The sequence below is a fragment of the Sebastes fasciatus genome, chromosome 7 (genome assembly GCF_043250625.1).
Source record: "Sebastes fasciatus isolate fSebFas1 chromosome 7, fSebFas1.pri, whole genome shotgun sequence".
NCBI lineage: Eukaryota > Metazoa > Chordata > Actinopteri > Perciformes > Sebastidae > Sebastes > Sebastes fasciatus.
The window spans coordinates 33989696-34008134 of NC_133801.1; the positions used below are offsets into that span (position 1 = coordinate 33989696).

General features: G+C 41.2%; 2 protein-coding genes across 2 annotated transcripts; one reads left to right on the plus strand and one right to left on the minus strand.

The window, feature by feature from the left end:
* The first annotated feature begins 4554 nt into the window (after window positions 1–4554).
* On the plus strand, window positions 4555–12092 carry LOC141770663 (F-box only protein 40). Its single transcript, XM_074640429.1, has 4 exons — window positions 4555–4804; window positions 5785–5833; window positions 5967–7823; window positions 10506–12092. Exons 2-4 carry the CDS (start codon window positions 5831–5833, stop codon window positions 10689–10691), a joined length of 2046 nt encoding a protein of 681 aa, XP_074496530.1. The 5' UTR covers window positions 4555–4804; window positions 5785–5830; the 3' UTR covers window positions 10692–12092.
* On the minus strand, window positions 12058–14661 carry ttc36 (tetratricopeptide repeat domain 36). The gene is made up of 3 exons (XM_074640431.1): window positions 14502–14661; window positions 14081–14269; window positions 12058–12395 (listed from the first exon to the last, which is right to left on the minus strand). The coding sequence occupies exons 1-3, from the start codon at window positions 14605–14607 to the stop codon at window positions 12127–12129; spliced, it is 564 nt and encodes a 187-aa protein (XP_074496532.1). The 5' UTR covers window positions 14608–14661; the 3' UTR covers window positions 12058–12126.
* Window positions 14662–18439: the final 3778 nt, after the last annotated feature.

The window sequence follows — 18439 nt, forward strand, 5'->3', positions numbered from 1 at the left end:
TGATTCCAGCAGGAGACAACGGGGCTTCTTGGTGTTGAACACGGAAATGACTTCATAGTCCCTTTCAAAGCTGAGCGGGGACAAAGAGTTCAGTCTGATGTGATGCCCTGATGCAAGAGTCTTCCACCAGTAAGCCTTGTTATGGGTACAGTAGGGTGACGACGGGCCTGTTACGCCCCCGTCTAGGGGAGGTAGGAGAGCAAAATAAAAGTATAAAGAACGTTCCCTCCCCAGTCCCCAAACTACAGTCGCAGGACTAAATTTTAAGTTTAGTAAAAAAGATTTATTACTAAAAAACAAGTTAACAAACAATAAAATGAAACAATATAACTCAGGGTGAACAAAGGCCAAAACAACAAACTAAATAATGTATCTGACTAACCCTGAACTAAATAAACAAGCAAACACAATGAGTTCCTAAATCTGGCTGCCTAGGATACAGCAGAAACGGGAGAAAAGATGGCGGTTCAGCCTGACCACTGAAATCTATCTTTAGCAACAAAGAAAACCTACAACAAGTTACACAATTAGGAAGCCAATGAGGTGTTAGTGTGGATGTAGCCGTGATCTGCAACCTCACCGCTTGATACCCCCAGATCCGACACACTGTTCCTTTAGAGGTGTTAAATGCGAGATTGGGAGTATTTCCATTGCCTCTCAATGGCTCTCAACATGGCGACGGTGATATTGAATTTGGCATCTTTAAAATAAAAAAACAACAACAACACAGTCACACTATACTTTATAGCATTACAAACACAGACATCGTGCATACTGTACACATGACCATATACAGTGCTTATACAGTACAGTCGACATACATACATGTTGTAAGGGTGGAGAAATGATTAATATACTTTTCATTTTCGGTCAATAGACTAATGGATTAAACGACTAATCGTTGCAGCTCTCAAATGATGAATAATATACAAATGCATACCTACAGTATACAGTGGTACACTCATATCAACAACACACTAATCAATAATGTTAAGATCTTGAAATGATCCTCAAGTGATCTTCTAGACTTATCTCTTAAAGAACATTATCCTAGGGTCACAAGATTAACAGTCTATTAGGTTTTAATTGAATTCATATGAGCTAAAACATTCAATCAGTTCTACAAATGCAGTGTTTGGTTCCTCAGCCTAAAAGTTCAAACTCATACAGTGTTTGAGCCCCACTTTGAGTTGGTTACATTTTCATTTTCATTATGCATTTCCATAGCAATCTGCAGCTTATTTATAGGCCTCCGCTGGGCCGAGCTCTGCAATAAACACAGTACCAACACAGTTTCACGGGTCTTTGGAAATTCAGCAGTAGCACATATTTCTCTATGTCGTCCCAATGGTTGGGTCTTATTAATGTGTTTTGCCAGGTATAATAAACTAGATGGAAATCCCAAAATGGGGGCAATCTTTAATAGGAATGGCAATAAGAAGGGAAAACCTCGAGAAGTGGGTGAGATTTATAGGAAGCTCTCTGCAGAGGATGCACTGTGCTTGGTGTGCTGGTAGAAGCAGGCAAAAACTTCAATCCGAAACTTGAAACCAGTGATGCTTTTATTAGTCCTGCTGTGTGCTGACAGCTTTTGAATGGCTTGAATATTAATCAAGTTTGACTCTTTTTTTCTCTGCCATCTAAAGCTGTCCAGTCACATCTCAGAACATTAAATTAGAGTTAAATGACATGGAGCTTGCATGAATCATTAACCCGTAGCCTCAGAATTGCTCAAAATCCACACTACAGAAAATGGACAAGTTGTAATTATCCCCGTTTGAGCTGCCAGGTTGCATAAGAGCTCGAGCCGAGTGTTCAAATGAATTTTATTAAATGAGATTTCTATATTCTGTTAAACATCTTGTTACTTTGTGATCTGTTAGTAAAAAGGACTCAATTTTAGGATTGATTTTGGAAGCCGGCTAGCTTAAGAGTGGAAAAAAGGGGGAAACAGCTATCTGTCCAAAGGTAACAAAGTAAACCTATCAACACCTCGAAAGGTTGTTTGTTTATCTGTACAAAAACCAGTGTAAAAATGTGTTTACCGTTCTACCGGGGGTTTATGTGCAGGACTATTTAGTAACTGGGTACAGAACCAGATCAAAAATTATACACACATAACCTCCATAAACTCTGAATTATTGTTCTACACTCACATTAAACAAACAAGAACAAGATGATATGTAACTTATCTTGAGAGGGGTTGATAAGTGATTTTGTTTCCTTTGGACAGAGCCAAGCTAACTTTTCCCCCTTTTTCAGTCTATACGCTAAATTAAACTAAGCTAAATTAAGCTAAGCTAAGCTAAGCTAAGCTAACCAGCTCCTGGGTGTAGCCCAGTGGGTAATCTCCGGGTCTGAGAAGTGAAGCCAAAGCTGAAGTGCCTTAAACCTGCATTCTCTCTAATAGCCAGCAGGGGGCGACTCCTCTGGTTGCTAAAAGAAGTCTGATTGTATAGAAGTCTATGAGAAAATGAGCCTACTTCTCACTTGATTTATTACCTCAGTAAACATTGTAAACATGAGTTTATGGTCTCAATCGCTAGTTTCAAGTCTTCTTCAATACAGCATGTATTGTGATTGACAGGTCGCTACCACGGCGTTGTCTGATCTGGGAGTTGTACGTGTTTTGAACTTTAATCTTTTCACAATGTGTTTTCAGTTCATGAGTCAAGTCAATTGGAACATTTTGGTGACCCAAAAATGTCTTATTCAGCATTTGGTTGTAGCTACTTAGCTCCACCCTCTCGTGTCACTTCTGGTTGCGAAAAAACAAGATGGCAACGGCCAAAAAACAAGATGGCGATGGCCAAAATGTGGAACTCGAGGTTTCAAAACAGCAGTCCACAAACGGGAAAATGGGTGATGTCACGGTGACTATGTCCACTTCTTATACAGTCTATGGTGTAGCCTTATATTTAACTGACAAATACGAGATAGGTATCAATTTTCTCATCTAACTCTCTCCCAGAAAGTATAAGCGTAGCTCCCAAAATGCCGAGCTATGCCTTTAAAACTGGCACACTTGTGTGGCTGAAACACTACACTACAATACCAATAATGTAACCTTCAAATTACAGTACCTGATCAGTCTGTGACATTGTAGTCTGGTAACCACCAACAACAACGGGAGTGAATCAATTCAAAAAGCCGACATTTGCTTATCGTAAACGCTCCGCCATCTTTGCTGAAGTTCAAGAACAACGACGTGCATTAATACAGTTTCAACTTTGAATCAAACCAGAGCTTATTGAAAATAGCTTTTGTAAATTTAGCAGCAACTAATCCATTATTTCTACACCTGCTTTAAAGCACTTTTACAACTGCACTTGACTAATCTAACCTCAACAATAGACCTCTCCAGTCTCAGCTGTGCTGCTGTTGGATAGCAACAAGACACTGAAATAGCTAGTATTTTTTTTCTACACCACAGTCTCTCTCTCTCTCTCTCTCTCTCTCTCTCTCTCTCTCTCTCTGAAATGTATGCTGATTGCAGAGCCTATAGAGAGCGAAGCAGCTGCCTCTGATAAGCTGTTCATTGTAATCTGTGCCAGGTGACAAAAAAAAAAAAAGTTGCATGAAGACTTTCAGATGCAGATTGTGGATCCAGCACATTTTTACACAGGTTGGAAAATGGGTGTCAGTAGGTGTTTGCAGGGCGATGGGGGGGAGTGAACGGGACGATGGTTCAGCCAGCCTTAATGTAAATGAGTGTAATTAGATGAAGGTGGTTAGACTGGATCAATGCCCCATTACGTTGCACAACACAGCATTTCTGCCAGTGAATGAACGAGATGGCATGAATGACAAGTAACACAGAATGACAGGTGTGCAAATAATGAGCCGCGAATGTGTACAATCAAAGTGCTGCTGTTGTTGAGCAGCGGAGGTGCATGTTATGACACCACTGGATGACGATCTGATTAAAAGAGGCAGCTATTTGGGCCTCTTCCATAAATGAAGGTGTTAGGAATGCATCACACATACATTTCCAGTCCAGCCCTTAAAAAGGTACACAAGGGTCCTCAAACTGCATCAATTTTCAATTCAGACTGGGACATAAGCAGCTGCACAGGCTTGATGTGAATTTAAACGAACATGTATTAAACCATCATTTTCAAAACATCATGAAAAATGATTTTTTTATCTCATATTGTAACCCCAAAGAATTTAACCAATCCATGTTATGAATTGTATCCGACAGTTGAAACAGCTGCTGGGGAAATGTTGCTTGAGTTTTTGGAAGTGTGTGACTGACATCTAGTGGAGGACATGGATCAGGAAAAATAGGCCTATAGTATAACATTATACTGTTCATATTTTTTGATTAATTAAAGACCTATAATTATTCATGTCATACACTGCAAAAATAAATGTGATAATCAGAGAAACGCATCTGTAAATTAGTTTTAAAATATCTTTAAAAAGTGCTGTTTAATCAACTATTATTTTGAAATGTTGTTATAATCTTTGGAGGAAGTGTAAACACATGCAATTATTAACTGGTAATGGAATATAAAGGTTGACAGCAGAGTGTGCGTACACACGACATTGATGTTTTTGAACATGCGGTAGTCAAACCGTTGAGAGCGTGGATTACCTGCTATGATCACCACCCTGTCACAGTGCAGCAGGGGTGGAGGCTGTAACTTGACCTTGCCTCTTAATGGCTGTGGGACAATGGTGCCCCGTCCCACTGGCCTGTCTGCCCCGCTGTTGTGTCTATTTATAATGTCCAGACACAGTGCAGAGGTTACTCAGGGGTGCCAGCAGACACAAGGTGACGGGAGGAGAGGAGAAGAGGGTGAGACATTTTACTGCTATTGTTCCAGTTGTTCACTTTTTTATTTTCTAAAATGTATGTTTTTAGAAAGTATTTTGTTGAGCTGAACATGCAACTCCTCTTTGTATATTAATGATAATGTATTTAATTTACTGTATATTTTGAAATTAATGTTTGAAATTAAATTAACCCATATTAAATGAATCATTTCAAGTTTGTATGTCAGAACACACGTTACCATGTCCTCTAATTTTATATTCAAAATAAGTCAGACTTGTTAAATTATGATTATGGCTGTCAATATTAAATTAATCTGACATTTCTATCTGTTCAAAACGTACCTTAAAGGGAGATTTGTCAAGTATTTAATACTCTTATCAACATGGGAGCGGACAAATATGTTTACTTTATGCAAATAGATGTATATCTTTATTATTGAAAATAAATTAACAACACAAAACAATGACAGATTGTCCAGAAACCCTCACAGGTACTGCATTTAGCATAACAAATATGCTCAAATCATAACATTGCAACCTGCAGCACAAAAGGCAACAACAGCTGTCAGTGTGTCAGTGTGCTGACTTGACTATGACTTGCCCCAAACTGCATGTGATTTTCATAAAGTGGGCATGTCTGTAAAGGGGAGACTCGTGGGTACCCATAGAACCCATTTACATTCACTGATCTGGAGGTCAGAGGTCAAGGGACCCCTTTGAAAATGGCCATGACAGTTTTTCCTTGCCAAATTTTAGCACAAGTTTAGAGCGTTATTTACCTCCTTCATGATAAGGTAGTACTTGATTGGTACCAATGGATTCCTTATGTTTTCTAGTTTCATATGATGCCAGCAAGTTGCATTAAAGCATTAAAGAAATTTGGTGGCGTTTAAACAAATTTGCGTTAACACCTTATTATCTTAACTTTGACAGCCCTAATCCTAATATCTTTCCTGTGTATAAAAATGCAAACTTGAAAAATCTGATCATGTTGTCTAACAGTGTTCCTGGCGTGGAACTCAGACGATCAATGTGTCCATAAGCCACAATGGTAAGTGTTCACTGTTTGTTATCAGCATTTAAGATTCATAATAAAATATGATTCTCACATTACTTGAAAATAGCTTCTAATTAAAGCCACAGTATGGAGCTAGAAATCTATGTTGCGTTCTTTCTCTCTTAAGGTGAGGAGGAAGATGCCTGTGGGCCATCATGAGCACTGTGACAAGTGTTACAACGTCTGCTGTCAAGTCCCGGTGCAGATCTCCGTCTCGTGCCTGGTCATCAAGTGTCATAAACACTGCGGCGCCACCTTCCACATGTGCAAGCAGGAGGAGCACCAGCTCCTCTGTCCCAACGAGACGGTCCCCTGCCTCAACGTCGACTACGGCTGTCCTCTCACCATGCTGCGCCACAGGCTGGCCAAACACCTGGAGGTATGTCCAGCCAGCGTGGTCTGCTGCTCGCAGGAGTGGAACCGCTGGCCTGTTTCAGAAACTGATCTGACCTTCTACAAACATGTCTCAGAAAGCCCTCAAACTGACTTAAGCCTCGATGTTGCTATGGCTCTCAGGGACCAAGAGCTGCTGTTTCGATCCATCAAAATGAAGAACATTTTTCCTGAGTTGATGGAGGGGGATCCTGCCCTCCAGGATGTTTCCACAGGGGTCAACAGTCCTGCGGATGAAGCAACCTGTTCTTCAGATTGCGGTGAATTTGCAGAAAACGGCTGCACAGCGGTGGAGGAAAAAGAACTGAGCCAAGAGGAGAGGGATGCTTTGGCAAAGAGCAGGGACGTGTATGGTATTCAGAACTACAGCTCCTGGGAGAAAATATTCAACAAGGAGATGCAGGCATGCAAGCAAACTGTCAAAAACCTGAATAAGAAGGAGGGAAAGGATGAGCAAGAATCATCAAACTGTCAGGGGGAGGCGAGAGACTCACACCTGAGCCAAGAGAGTGCTGCTGCCGCTCCAAGCACGGATGGTGCAACTGGACTCGCGCCATGGCAAGACGGGGTCCTTCAGAGGTTAAGCCGAGAAGTCAACATCGCTGAATATAACATGTATCTGGCGCACAACGGGGCCATGTTGATTGACTTTGGCCAACTCGCTGCTTGCACCCCGAGAGAGAAGGATTTTGTTTACGGGAACCTGGAGCCCATCGAGGTTAAAACCGTCCGATCGTTTCATGTTCCCACAAGCTACCGAGCGAAGCGCGACTATCTGAAGGATCAAAAGGTCAAGATCAGCGCTAGCGTTGACACCGCAGATCTGGGCGTGTCGGTCGAGGATCTTCCAAAGTGCGACGAGGTCGGCGCCACGCTCTTGCACTCCCTGGAAATGGAGCTGAAAGGACATTTAATCTCAGAGAGCGCGGGGAGAGATGGTCTTTACGTCGATATCGGAACACAAACATATGACTTTGCTTCTGCTCCGTTCAAAACGGATGCATCGCTTGCCGACGTCATCGCGGGCAAACCCTGCGGTCTTCACGTACAAGTCGAAGCAGAATCCGTCACCAGGAGACACAACAAAAGGAGCTCAGCCTTCAGCTTCATGTGTGGCCACTTCTTTCGGCGTGACGAATACCGCTCTCACTTCAGAAATGTGCACTCTGAAATACAGGCCTCTCTGAGCGGCTGGTTCCAGCAACGCTGCCCCTTAGCATACCTCGGCTGCGCTTTCACCCAGACGAGATTTGGCCCTGCGGGTCATCGGGCTACGATCAGATTCTGTCAAGATGTCAACGCCCTTGTCCTCCAGCCAGAAGTCCCTTCATTCCTCTGTGAAGGCGGGAAAACCTTCAGCCCTCAGAGAAATGGTGCTCATAATCTGGATCCCCTGAGCAGCCTGCCCCTGGAGATCCTTCAGCACGTTGCTGGTTACCTTGACAGCTTTACATTATCTCAGCTGTCCCAAGTCTCCCATCTGATGAGAGAAGTGTGTGCCACATTGCTGCAGGAGAGAGGGATGGTCTCCCTCAAGTGGAAGAAAAAGACCTATTCCCACGGGGGAAGCTCCTGGAAATGCCGAAAGAAAGCAAGTATCCATAAGATTCTACTTCTCTATCAGTCTTTCTGAACTGTAGAGGATTATTATACTTATTTGTTTTACTGAATGAGTGTTACAATTACATCTCATATATTATTTTAATCTCAACCTCGTAGTGCAGTGAAGAGGAAGTAAACACAAGGCCAAACTTCTATATCAGTTCCCCTTTAGTATCTGGCGCCATTCTGTTTACTGTCAGTGGAAAAGTTCAGTCATTCATACAGCATGACAGCTGCTGCATTGTAAACACTCTCCAGACTCTCCATAGTCCTCTCTAACAATATTACAAACTGAATCACAGCCGCGTTGGCAACAGTTAATGGGTTCCCACTGAAGCAGACACTGGAGATTCACTGCGTTTTCCTGTGTCCTTATCATAGACTGTATATAAAGAGTCTATCAGTCCTTATCATAAACCAGCTGCATGTGGGGTTCAGGCACCATGAGGGCACGTTTGGGAAAAGGACAGTTTCTTTTCTGGTGTCCAAGCAATGGTTTAGTAACACGACAGTTGAGCTAAACTATCATTTAGTTTTGTAATGAGCTGATTTAGTTTTACAGTCTAAAATTCACAAAACAAAATCAATGGCAGCTCCATAGGAAGCACTTATACTGCATTATACAGTATACTGTACATAATACAACTAGTAGAGCAGTAGTTCTCAACCTGGGGGGTCAGGACACCCAAGATCATTTCTGGGGTCGCCAGATGGTTGTAGAGAAAAAAAATAAAATAACTACAGCTGTCAAAGTTAACGCGATAATAACACGTTAACACAAATTCGACACAACACATCAAAGCAACTTGCGATTCTTAGGTTGTAGCAGGCTCAGTTTACAAGCATCATATGAAACTAAAAAACCTAAGGAATCTCCTTCCTGTTGGGCTGCAGGTTGCCATGTTATGATTTGAGGAAATTTGTTACGCTAAATGCAGTACCTGTGAGGGTTTCTGGACAATATTTGTCATTGTTTTGTGTTGTTAATTTATTTTCAATAATAAATATATACATACATTTGCATAAAGCAGCATATTTCCCACTCCAATGTCGATACGAGTATTAAATACTTGACAAATCTCCCTTAAGGTACATTTTGAACAGATAAAACATGTGCGATTAATCACGTTTAAATATTTGAATCAATTGACAGCCCTAAAAATAACATATTTTAGACTGGGGGAATGGTTTTCACATTACATGGCCTGTATCAGTAATATTATTAGCCTCAGAATATATTTCATTGAGTGTGTTGTGAGAGTCAAAGTGTGCATGCACATGAGTTTCTGACGGGAGATTTCTGGCAGGTCAGGAGGAGGAAAAATGAACGGAACGCATTAAAAATCCACAGTGCCTGGAGCACAATGAACAACGCCTAAGTACTAGCCATTCAAACTAAACTAAACTGAGGGGTTGTGAACACCAACCTGCTTATTCTGTGGGGTTGCGACTCAAAAAGGTTGAAAACCCCAGTTATAAACAACCAATGCTAACGGGGTGGTAGCTTCCATACTTTATTGTTTCCTTTATTTGATAGTTGTTAGTATAGAGATTCAGGAAAATTAGGAGTGAGGGGGGGATTCAAACCAGTGATGTTTACAGTAGACCATTTAACTAGACCTTTGACCCCATGGCTTAGAATGCTATGCCACAGGGACGCCTCGTGGTCTGAGCCTTGAGGACGCCACAAACTGCCTTGAATTTGGGAGATTATCTAAATCCTGAATTACAAGTGCTGTGTACTATATAAGGATGACATTTAAAGTCATTCAGATGACCATTGAGCGATGGTCATTTAAGTGCCATCAGAGGGCAGAATTCCTTTAAGGGGATAGTTTGGGTGTTTAGAAGTGGGAGTTGTATGAGGTACTTATCCATAGTCGGTGTATTACCTACAGTAGATGACGGTCGGTGACTCGGCACACCCCCCAGTTTGGAGATCAGACAGGAGTTACTTTACAGGAGCAAAGCAATGTGCTGCTGTGGACGGGGCCGGCCACAAAATGGATTTTAGCCAACTAAAAAAAAAAGGCTCACCTAAAAAAATCAATATCAGTTTAAGTGTAAGCTAGTAGATACCACACAGTAACACTAAACTACTCAGTTTTTCTTCTGCTGTTTGGACTTTGTAACTTCCCATCGATTCTTTTAAAATTATCTGTTAAGTCGTTTTTCAGATCTCCTGCTGACAAATATACAAACTACATATGTGGTGAAAAACACCCGTCTGCTGGAGGTAATAAAGGATAAATATACAGTAGTATAAATGTGTGTATTTTTACATCGACTGTCTCTATATACTGCAGTGATCATGGGACAAAGAGCGTGCCAATGATGATATCAGTGATGTGGAATGGCCCGAGGCCTCGCTGCCAGTAAACACAGTGCCGCCATAACAAGTCAGATGTGATCATTCATGGAAACAAGATTCTGATAAGACTGTGTAGGCGACAGCTGGGTATTCGCTCCCCAATGAAGGGCGTCATCTGAATACATTTGTAATGGATGGATACAGAAATATCATGCCCTGGCACCTGATAAAAAACACTCTGTGATCTAGATTCTGTGAAATGAATGTATCCTCGTGGTCATTGGTGCAGTGCAGTCGATAGATGCAGTGACAGCAGCCTCCTCCTACACCTACTTCAGCTCTGTTTCTGTGTTTTAACAGGTTTGGGAGTTCAGCTCTCTGTTTTCCTCGGTGGACAGATGGAGCTTCAGCAACACTCCTTCCATGTCGGATCACCTGAAAACCTGCTCCTTCTACCAGAGAGAGGAGCTGAGCACTGAGCCGGTGGCTTTAGCCTGCCTGGGAGAGGTCAGAGACAAACACGGAGAAGTAAAGCATAAAAGATAATGCTCATAGTCCCAGAGCTCAGTGGGCGGACGGCAACACGAGCAATGCCGTGTTTAGAATCACTCAGACGTGATGTGTATCCTCCGCATATACGGCTACTATATAGAAACAAAAAGGGAGTTCAGAGCTGCTGTGTGCTAAAGCCCTGCAGACATACACCGTACATCTAAGGAATTCACTTTGGCATAATTTCTGAAGATTTTGATTTTATTTATTTTATTTTCTTGTAACCTTTCCTCAAATCATTTGTGCCTATATGTAGGTAAAATGCTTAAAGATGGATCTATTTCTGGAGTGTTTTTAAGGTTTGATTGAAACTCAAATAATCCCTCTTGGACACTAAATTCACAAATGCAGCTCATTTATATGGTGTTTAAAGCTGCAGTAGGCAGAATAGTTTTGGCATCATTGGGCAAAAATTCCATAATAACCTTTCATCATATTGTAATTCAAGTGTTCTGAGAGAAAACTAGACTTCTGCACCTCCGCATGGCTCTGTTTTCAGGCTTTAAAACATGGTATTTCCTCAACTGATCTCAACATGGCTGCCAGATCACCAACCTTTTCATTTTACAGCTAAACAGTACACTAAAAGATGATTCTGAAAACATTTTATGTGAGAAATAAGCATTACAGTAACAGCATATTAATTCATATTTGATCAGCGCTGACTAGTTTGACCGTTTGATCTGAGTTTGCGAGTGATTGACAGCTGCTCAGAGACGGCAAGGCTCCAGCTCGGCTCTGATTGGTTGTTTTTCTCCGGTCTGTGAAATCTTGCAGATGTCATTAGGAGCACCGGATTACCAGAGTACCTGTCTCATGTACTACTGGATACAGGATATAGTGACCGTTTTATAAAAATACCTTTTTTTTTTAATCATATTTGCTTCAATCTGCCTACTCCAGCTTTAAATAGGGGTCATCATATTCTGTAATATCAGATCATTTGCCTCAGTTTGGCATACTGAGCTGACTGGTGTTGTTTTCTTATTTCATTCATTGTGGTGTACAGCATTATTTCAAAGAATTGAGGGCAGTAGATGTTGCTGCTGTCGACCATTTTCAACATGACGAGACTGACATCTACTGGAGAGAAGCTGAAGTGCCTCGTCTGTGTGAAGTGGTGACACATCACATACCATAAATCAAGTTTGGTATTTGAATGCAGGATATAACAATTCCTATATGTCATATCGGGTTAAGCACAGCAGCGCATGGTTGGTGATGAAAACACTAACAACTTTGTTTGTATCTTTAAGGAAACAGAGGAATATCTATGTGTGTCACTGACAACTGTATGATAAATCTGACTTGCAGTTTATTTTAATTTTTTCATCATAATCAGTGCAATAAAAAAAGGACATTAAAAGCAAAAATATTTAATTTATTAACCCCAGACTTCATAACAGAAAAAGGTGTACAAGTGACACAACTACAGCCTCTCAGACACCTCAGGGTTCCGTAGTTTGTTGATCACCTCCGACAGCATTTTGTTGCACAGGGCTGCGTACGGATTAAGAACCACAGCCTGCTGTCGAGCAAATTCACTTCCAAGTGCAGCTGCTTTCTCGAAATCTGCTCTGGCTCCGTCACCCTGGCATGTTAATCTACGCAAAAGGCCTCTTTGCACCAGCGCCTGGCAGGCGGTCCGTCCAGTGCCGCCGCTCAGAGAGATGGCTTGGTCCAGGTCCCCCAGGGCTCCTGAGAGGAGAGGAGAGGAGAGCACTGTGAGGCACACACGTCTTGAAAGTTGATTTTCAATTTGGAATGTCTTACAGGCTACTCAGTCAGTCTACTGCAATATTCACTCTGAGTAATGCAGCTGAATTTGCTTTGAATTACCACATCTTGTAGAGTATGCAGTCAAATAAAACCCGTATTTACAGTAATTCTAATATTATCATACTAAAATGACTATAACCAGTTTGATATTTGTCACTAACCCCAAAAATACTGCAGTCTAAAACTCATTAGTAATCTTTATACACGTACGACAAAGTGGTAAACAATGAAATTTTTTAGATGAATACAGAACTACAGTGCGATCTCTGTAATATTCAGCCTATGCTCAGTTCATTTCACATGTTCTGCACATTATTTTAAATAGACGTGTAGGTGTTTTGTTGGGAATATTCATAAGATCTTGTTAGTCGGCATGAAGAACAGCTGGCACCAGGTTACAGACAAATTGAAAAGCACCACTTATAGATAGAAACTCCAATTTTAGAAACAGATGCAAGTAAAAGATGTGACCGTATCGAGTGCATGGTGTGATTGACAAAGTGATCTTCTGGGAGTGAGTGTAAAAAACAGTACAGCAATACTCAAAACATGCGCCAAAGATGTTAAATAATCCCCAAAAATAAAAATGATATGGGTTATAACTAGGGCTGCCAATCGATTAAAACAGTTCATCACAAATTAATCGCACACTTATGTGTTCAAAATATACCTTAAAGGGAGATTTGTCAAGTATTTAATACTCTTATCAACATGGGAGTGGGTATGTATATATTTATTATTGGAAATCAATTATCAACACAAAACAATGACAGATATTGTCCCGAAACCCTCACAGGTACTGCATTTAGCATAAAAAATATGCTCAAATCATAACATGGCAAACTGCAGCCCAACAGGCAACAACAGCTGTCAGTGTGTCAGTGTGCTGACTTGACTATGCCTTGCCCCAAACTGCATGTGATTATCATAAAGTGGGCATGTCTGTAAAGGGGAGACTCGTGGGTACCCATAGAACCCATTTACATTCACATATCTTGAGGTCAGAGGTCAAGGGGACCCCTTTGAAAATGGCCATGCCAGTTTTTCCTGAATTTAGCCTAACTACCAATGGATTCCTTAGGTTTACTAGTTTCATATGATCCAGTATCTTCACTCTAGCTTTACAACTCTGCAACCTAAAAATTGCAAGTTGCATTAATGCATCAAAGAAATTAGTGGCGTTAAAACAAATTTGCGTAGACGCGTTATTAACTTTGACAGCCCTATTTATAACATTAACAGTGGCTATAACCCATTTGTCAATTTTGTAATGACATTGTTGTGGTTTATAATACATTGAACCTACAGCGGACCTTTGTTCACTTCATTGAAGCACACAAGGAATTCTTCAGACATGATTTGAGCAAAATACCCACATCACTGTAATTCTGTACATTCATCGTATACAACCCTGCCAGCCTTGTGACAGACAGCACGTAAGAGGAACCGACTCAGAGCCCTCAGTGACATTGTTGACAAAGCACATCAGATAGACAAAGCTGTGATATGATGTCATGCTGGCCTCAGACTCAACCGTCTGATACGTCGGCACACTGCGGTGTCTACGGGAAAGGGGTTATTATTATTGAGTGTGTGACATGTACCTGCTGTGTTCCCCTGCAGCCGCAGGGCCTGCGCCCGGTTGTTATAGGCTGAGGCTCGCTGAGGCAGGATCTGGATTGCCTGGCTGAACAGTTGAAGTGCGGCTTGCAAATCCCCAGCCTCTGCTTCCGAGACGCCCCGCATCTCCAACTCTTTCACTTGCTTCAGCAACTCTGTGTCAAAGCCACTGTCTGGCAGGGGGAGATAAACAGGTTGAAAAAGCACTCAAACTCAATTGACAGGTACCGTGGCAAGGGAAACACAGAAATGTCACCCAGAACTCAACTTGGATTAAAATGTCATGTTTTTTTTCAGTCGAGGAATGGAATGCGTTCAAATAAATTCAATATGCTACGAAATGATAAACATAAAAAGCCGTGACATGATATGTAGAGACACATCAAGTCAGAAGCTCATGCTCACCGTCATCAATTAATTCCTCCTCTTGGTTCAGGCCAGGGATGTCTCCGAAGGGGGTGGTGGGGTTGAATATAGCCTGGAGTACAGCTCTGTCATGTGCCGAGGCCATCTTACTGTTGTCTGTAAAGAGAGCAAAGACAGAAAGCGTGACACCTAAATTACAGCTGGGTGGAGAATTTGTCCTCCCCTAACTTCAGCCATTTCCACCAGCCAATCAAAGAAGGGGGCGGAAGCAGAGGTGGACTTTGAGATCTGCCTGCACCGAGCACATCTGTAGTCGGTTAAGTCAAAAATGCAGGCCGGGCCTGCACGCTGCAGAGATGCTGTTAGAATGGGAAAAGGATCTGATGATTTCTGCTCAGTGAAAAGTGATTCAAACATTTTTAGCATAATGTCCGAACCTGGAGATTTCCCTGTACAGTAGTAGATACCTACCCATTTACCTAAATATGGACAGAAAACCTCAAGAACACGTTTCAGTTTAGACAGACAAAGGTAAACATTTACTTTATGCATCTGCATCTGAAAACCAGTTACCGACGGGAGGAAGGGTAACGGCAGAAGTGGTTGAAGCATGTGAAGAGGTTTTTCCTGCTCTCCAAGGGAGGACCACGACATCTCTGGAGGCTATTTTCTCTGTATTCTAAATGTTTGTCCAGTAAACAGCCTGTCTGTAATGCTAATGAAGCGCTTCACTCGTGACAGAAAAGGCTCAGGCCCCTTAACAGGTCTGGTGAATGTGCCCTCCCCAAATCTGCTTTACTCATATCAACACATACGTGTGCTCTCTTTCTCCTACTAAACATAAACTGAGAGAAACATACTCAGTGATGGGGGCTACATACAATTCACTCCAACATTAGCTAATACTTAGTTTACACTAAAATATAAAATGTAGAAGAGACAGAATATAAGAGGAGTTGGTCTAAGTGGATGAGTAATGAGACAAGGCGTTAATGTAGGAAATTACCCAGATTAAATAGAGTTAGAAATGAAGAGACAAAGTATACAAGATGCTGGTTTAAGTGGATGAAATATGAAGCCAGAAATTAAGGTATGAAATTACTTTAACTCAGATTCACAAAATGATTTATAAATGGACAGAGGCAGACGTTAGGAAAATAAATAAACATAACCGTTAGACATACACAATATGCACATCTTACTCTCCTGTTCTATATGTACCCTGAATCAAATGCAACAGAAATTGCAAATATATAGTTGAGATTTTGAGGATGTATAATTCATGAGTAGTTTGCAATTAAAGTAGGCTATTATGTAGGCTAGAGGAAAATAACTCTGCACTCAGCTATTAGTGAATATTATAACTTTTAAGACATAATGATTTAAATGGGAGCTATTTAAGTGTTCATACTGGGAAGTCAGTTTACCTCGAAAAAAAATATTCTCTGATTTACAGACGTCTCTTTATACATTAATGGCTATGGACTCATTGGCGTTTTCAGTCCAAAATGGCGGCAGCGCTACCACAGCTCCATTTAGCGGTTTTGTCAAAAAAAAAGCACCAGAGCTTCGTCTCTTTGCTTCTAAGAAACCAGCAAGAGTGAGTAGCCTACGCTAGATTTAAAATATATATAAAACTTAACATTTATAACATTTCACGGCGGCTCGCTACCCGTCAAAATATCTTCTTCTTCTTCTGGGTTTTACGGCAGCGGGCATCCTTTGTGTTGCACTGCTGCCTCCTTCAGGTTTTACCCGTCCACCACCCACCAAAATATATGCCTGCTTTGTTGATCCAGAATACACAGAAAACTAAAGCAAAGTGGAAATAACGTTAACGCTGGGTTGTTCGGTTGGATAAGTTTTAAAATGTAGTGTACTCTTACTGGTTTCTCCACCTACCCAAGCTTGCACATGGTAGAGGTTTGCCTTCAGGACTTTCTGCCAGAAAGGGTTTATTTGAACCCCTAAACCTGATTTTTTTCCCTTAAACCTACCAAGTAGAGTTAGGCTAATACATCCTCCTAACACTGGGTCAGATAGATACACATTAGAGAAACTCTTCAGGCCAGGACAAGAAGCCCCATGTAGGAAGGAACAGGGCCCCAGCAGTCTGCTATACAGACAGTGTGGATGGAAGCTACAGTCTCAGCCTGATGATCAGCAGCAGGATTTCAATATTGCTTTGCATCCTTAAAAAAAAGTGTGGAACATGTGTGGAACCATTACTGAGCAAAGAAGCAGCTCTTCATTGCAGCCTTTCAGAATAAGGCTGCCAGATATGTGGGACACTGGTCTTGGAGGAAAACAATGCTGTCTCAGTACTGAGCTGTTGCATTGCTGCCTCCAGAACAATCAGACTGTACCCGGAGCACAGCTGGTGTACGCACCCAACACCAGGTTTGATACATTGTCGGCATCAGAATAACAATTTTATAACCGGATTCCCTTGTAGGATACATTCAGATGAACTGTCGTGACTCAAATCCTGGCTTCTGTTGTCACTGCTGACCTGGAGGCTGATGCACTGTGATGACTTGATACAGAAGAAGCTCTTCTTAAAGGGGACATATCATGCTCATCTTCAGATTCATACTTGTATTTTGGGTTTCTACTAGAACATGTTTATAAGCTTTAATGTTCAAACAACACATTATTTTTCTCATACTGTTTGTCTGAATATACCTGTATTAACCCTCTATCAAAAACGCTCCATTTTAAGCGCATTTCAACAGAATGGCAACAGAATTGCGTTGCTAGGCAACAGCCTGGGTCCATGTTTACTTCCTGTCAGCTGATGTCATTCACATACACTGTAACAGGAAATAAACTGGGACACATTTAGAATGTTTACATTTAAAACTGTGAAATGGTCTAAATATTATATATTTGTGACATCACAAATGGGCAGAAATCCTGATGGCTTGTTTCAAACGCATGGTTTCTGAATACGAGCTGTGTGTATTTCTCTGTGGATTGAGCGTTTTGATACTTTCACAGTATTTATATAGAGCTTAAACCTGCTTTATAATATAAAAGACATGAAAATCTCACTTTTTACAATATGGGACCTTTAAGTTAAGACACATATTCCATGAACTTTATGCAGTATGATGCAGTTTGGTGATTGGATGTTTGTGGTTTTCTGGTTCTGTCATTTTGTTGTGTTGTGGTGTAGCTGAATGGTCTACAGTAGTGTGGTTGGCCTTTGACAGTCTGTATTTAGATGCTATGAGGAGATTAGCACTGTTCAAGATGCCGTAGTAGTGGTCGGCAGGGCCGGCTCTAGCCCTTTTGGTGCCCTAGGTGAAATTCGGACTAGGATTTTAGGACCCTAACCCTAGCCCCGTTAACCGCAACACACATCAGACATTGCAATAGTTTTAATACAAAAATGAAGATTTTTATTTTCATAAATAACTGTATTTATTATAATTTAAATAAACAATTGTTCCTTGATATTGTTGACTTAAAAAGGTTTAGTCAGTTTCACTACAATTTACACTTTTATTAACAAACAAGTGCAGCCACACAGATGGAAAAGTGTGAGTGAGTGAGTGAGTGAGTGAGTGAGTGAGTGAGTGAGTGAGTTAGTGAGTGAGTGAGTGAGTGAGTGAGTGAGTGTGTGAGTGAGTGAGTGAGTTACAGGGTGAAAAGTGTAGTTCTTTCTGTCTTGCTTTGTTCATTTGTTACATCAATGCAGAAAATGAGGAAGGGCGCTCACCAGCATTTAAAAATATATATATATATATATATATATATATACATATATGTATATATATATATATATATATATATATATATGTATATTATTTTATTTTTTTAGAGGGCGACCAGCCCAGAAGGTGGCGCCCTAGGCAACCACCTTTAATATGGCCTATGCCTTAAGCCGGCCTTGGCTGCTTATCTTCCTCTGCAGAGGATAGGATTGTCACTACAGGTTCATCTGCCATTTTGCCTTTAGGCCTTTGCGTAAT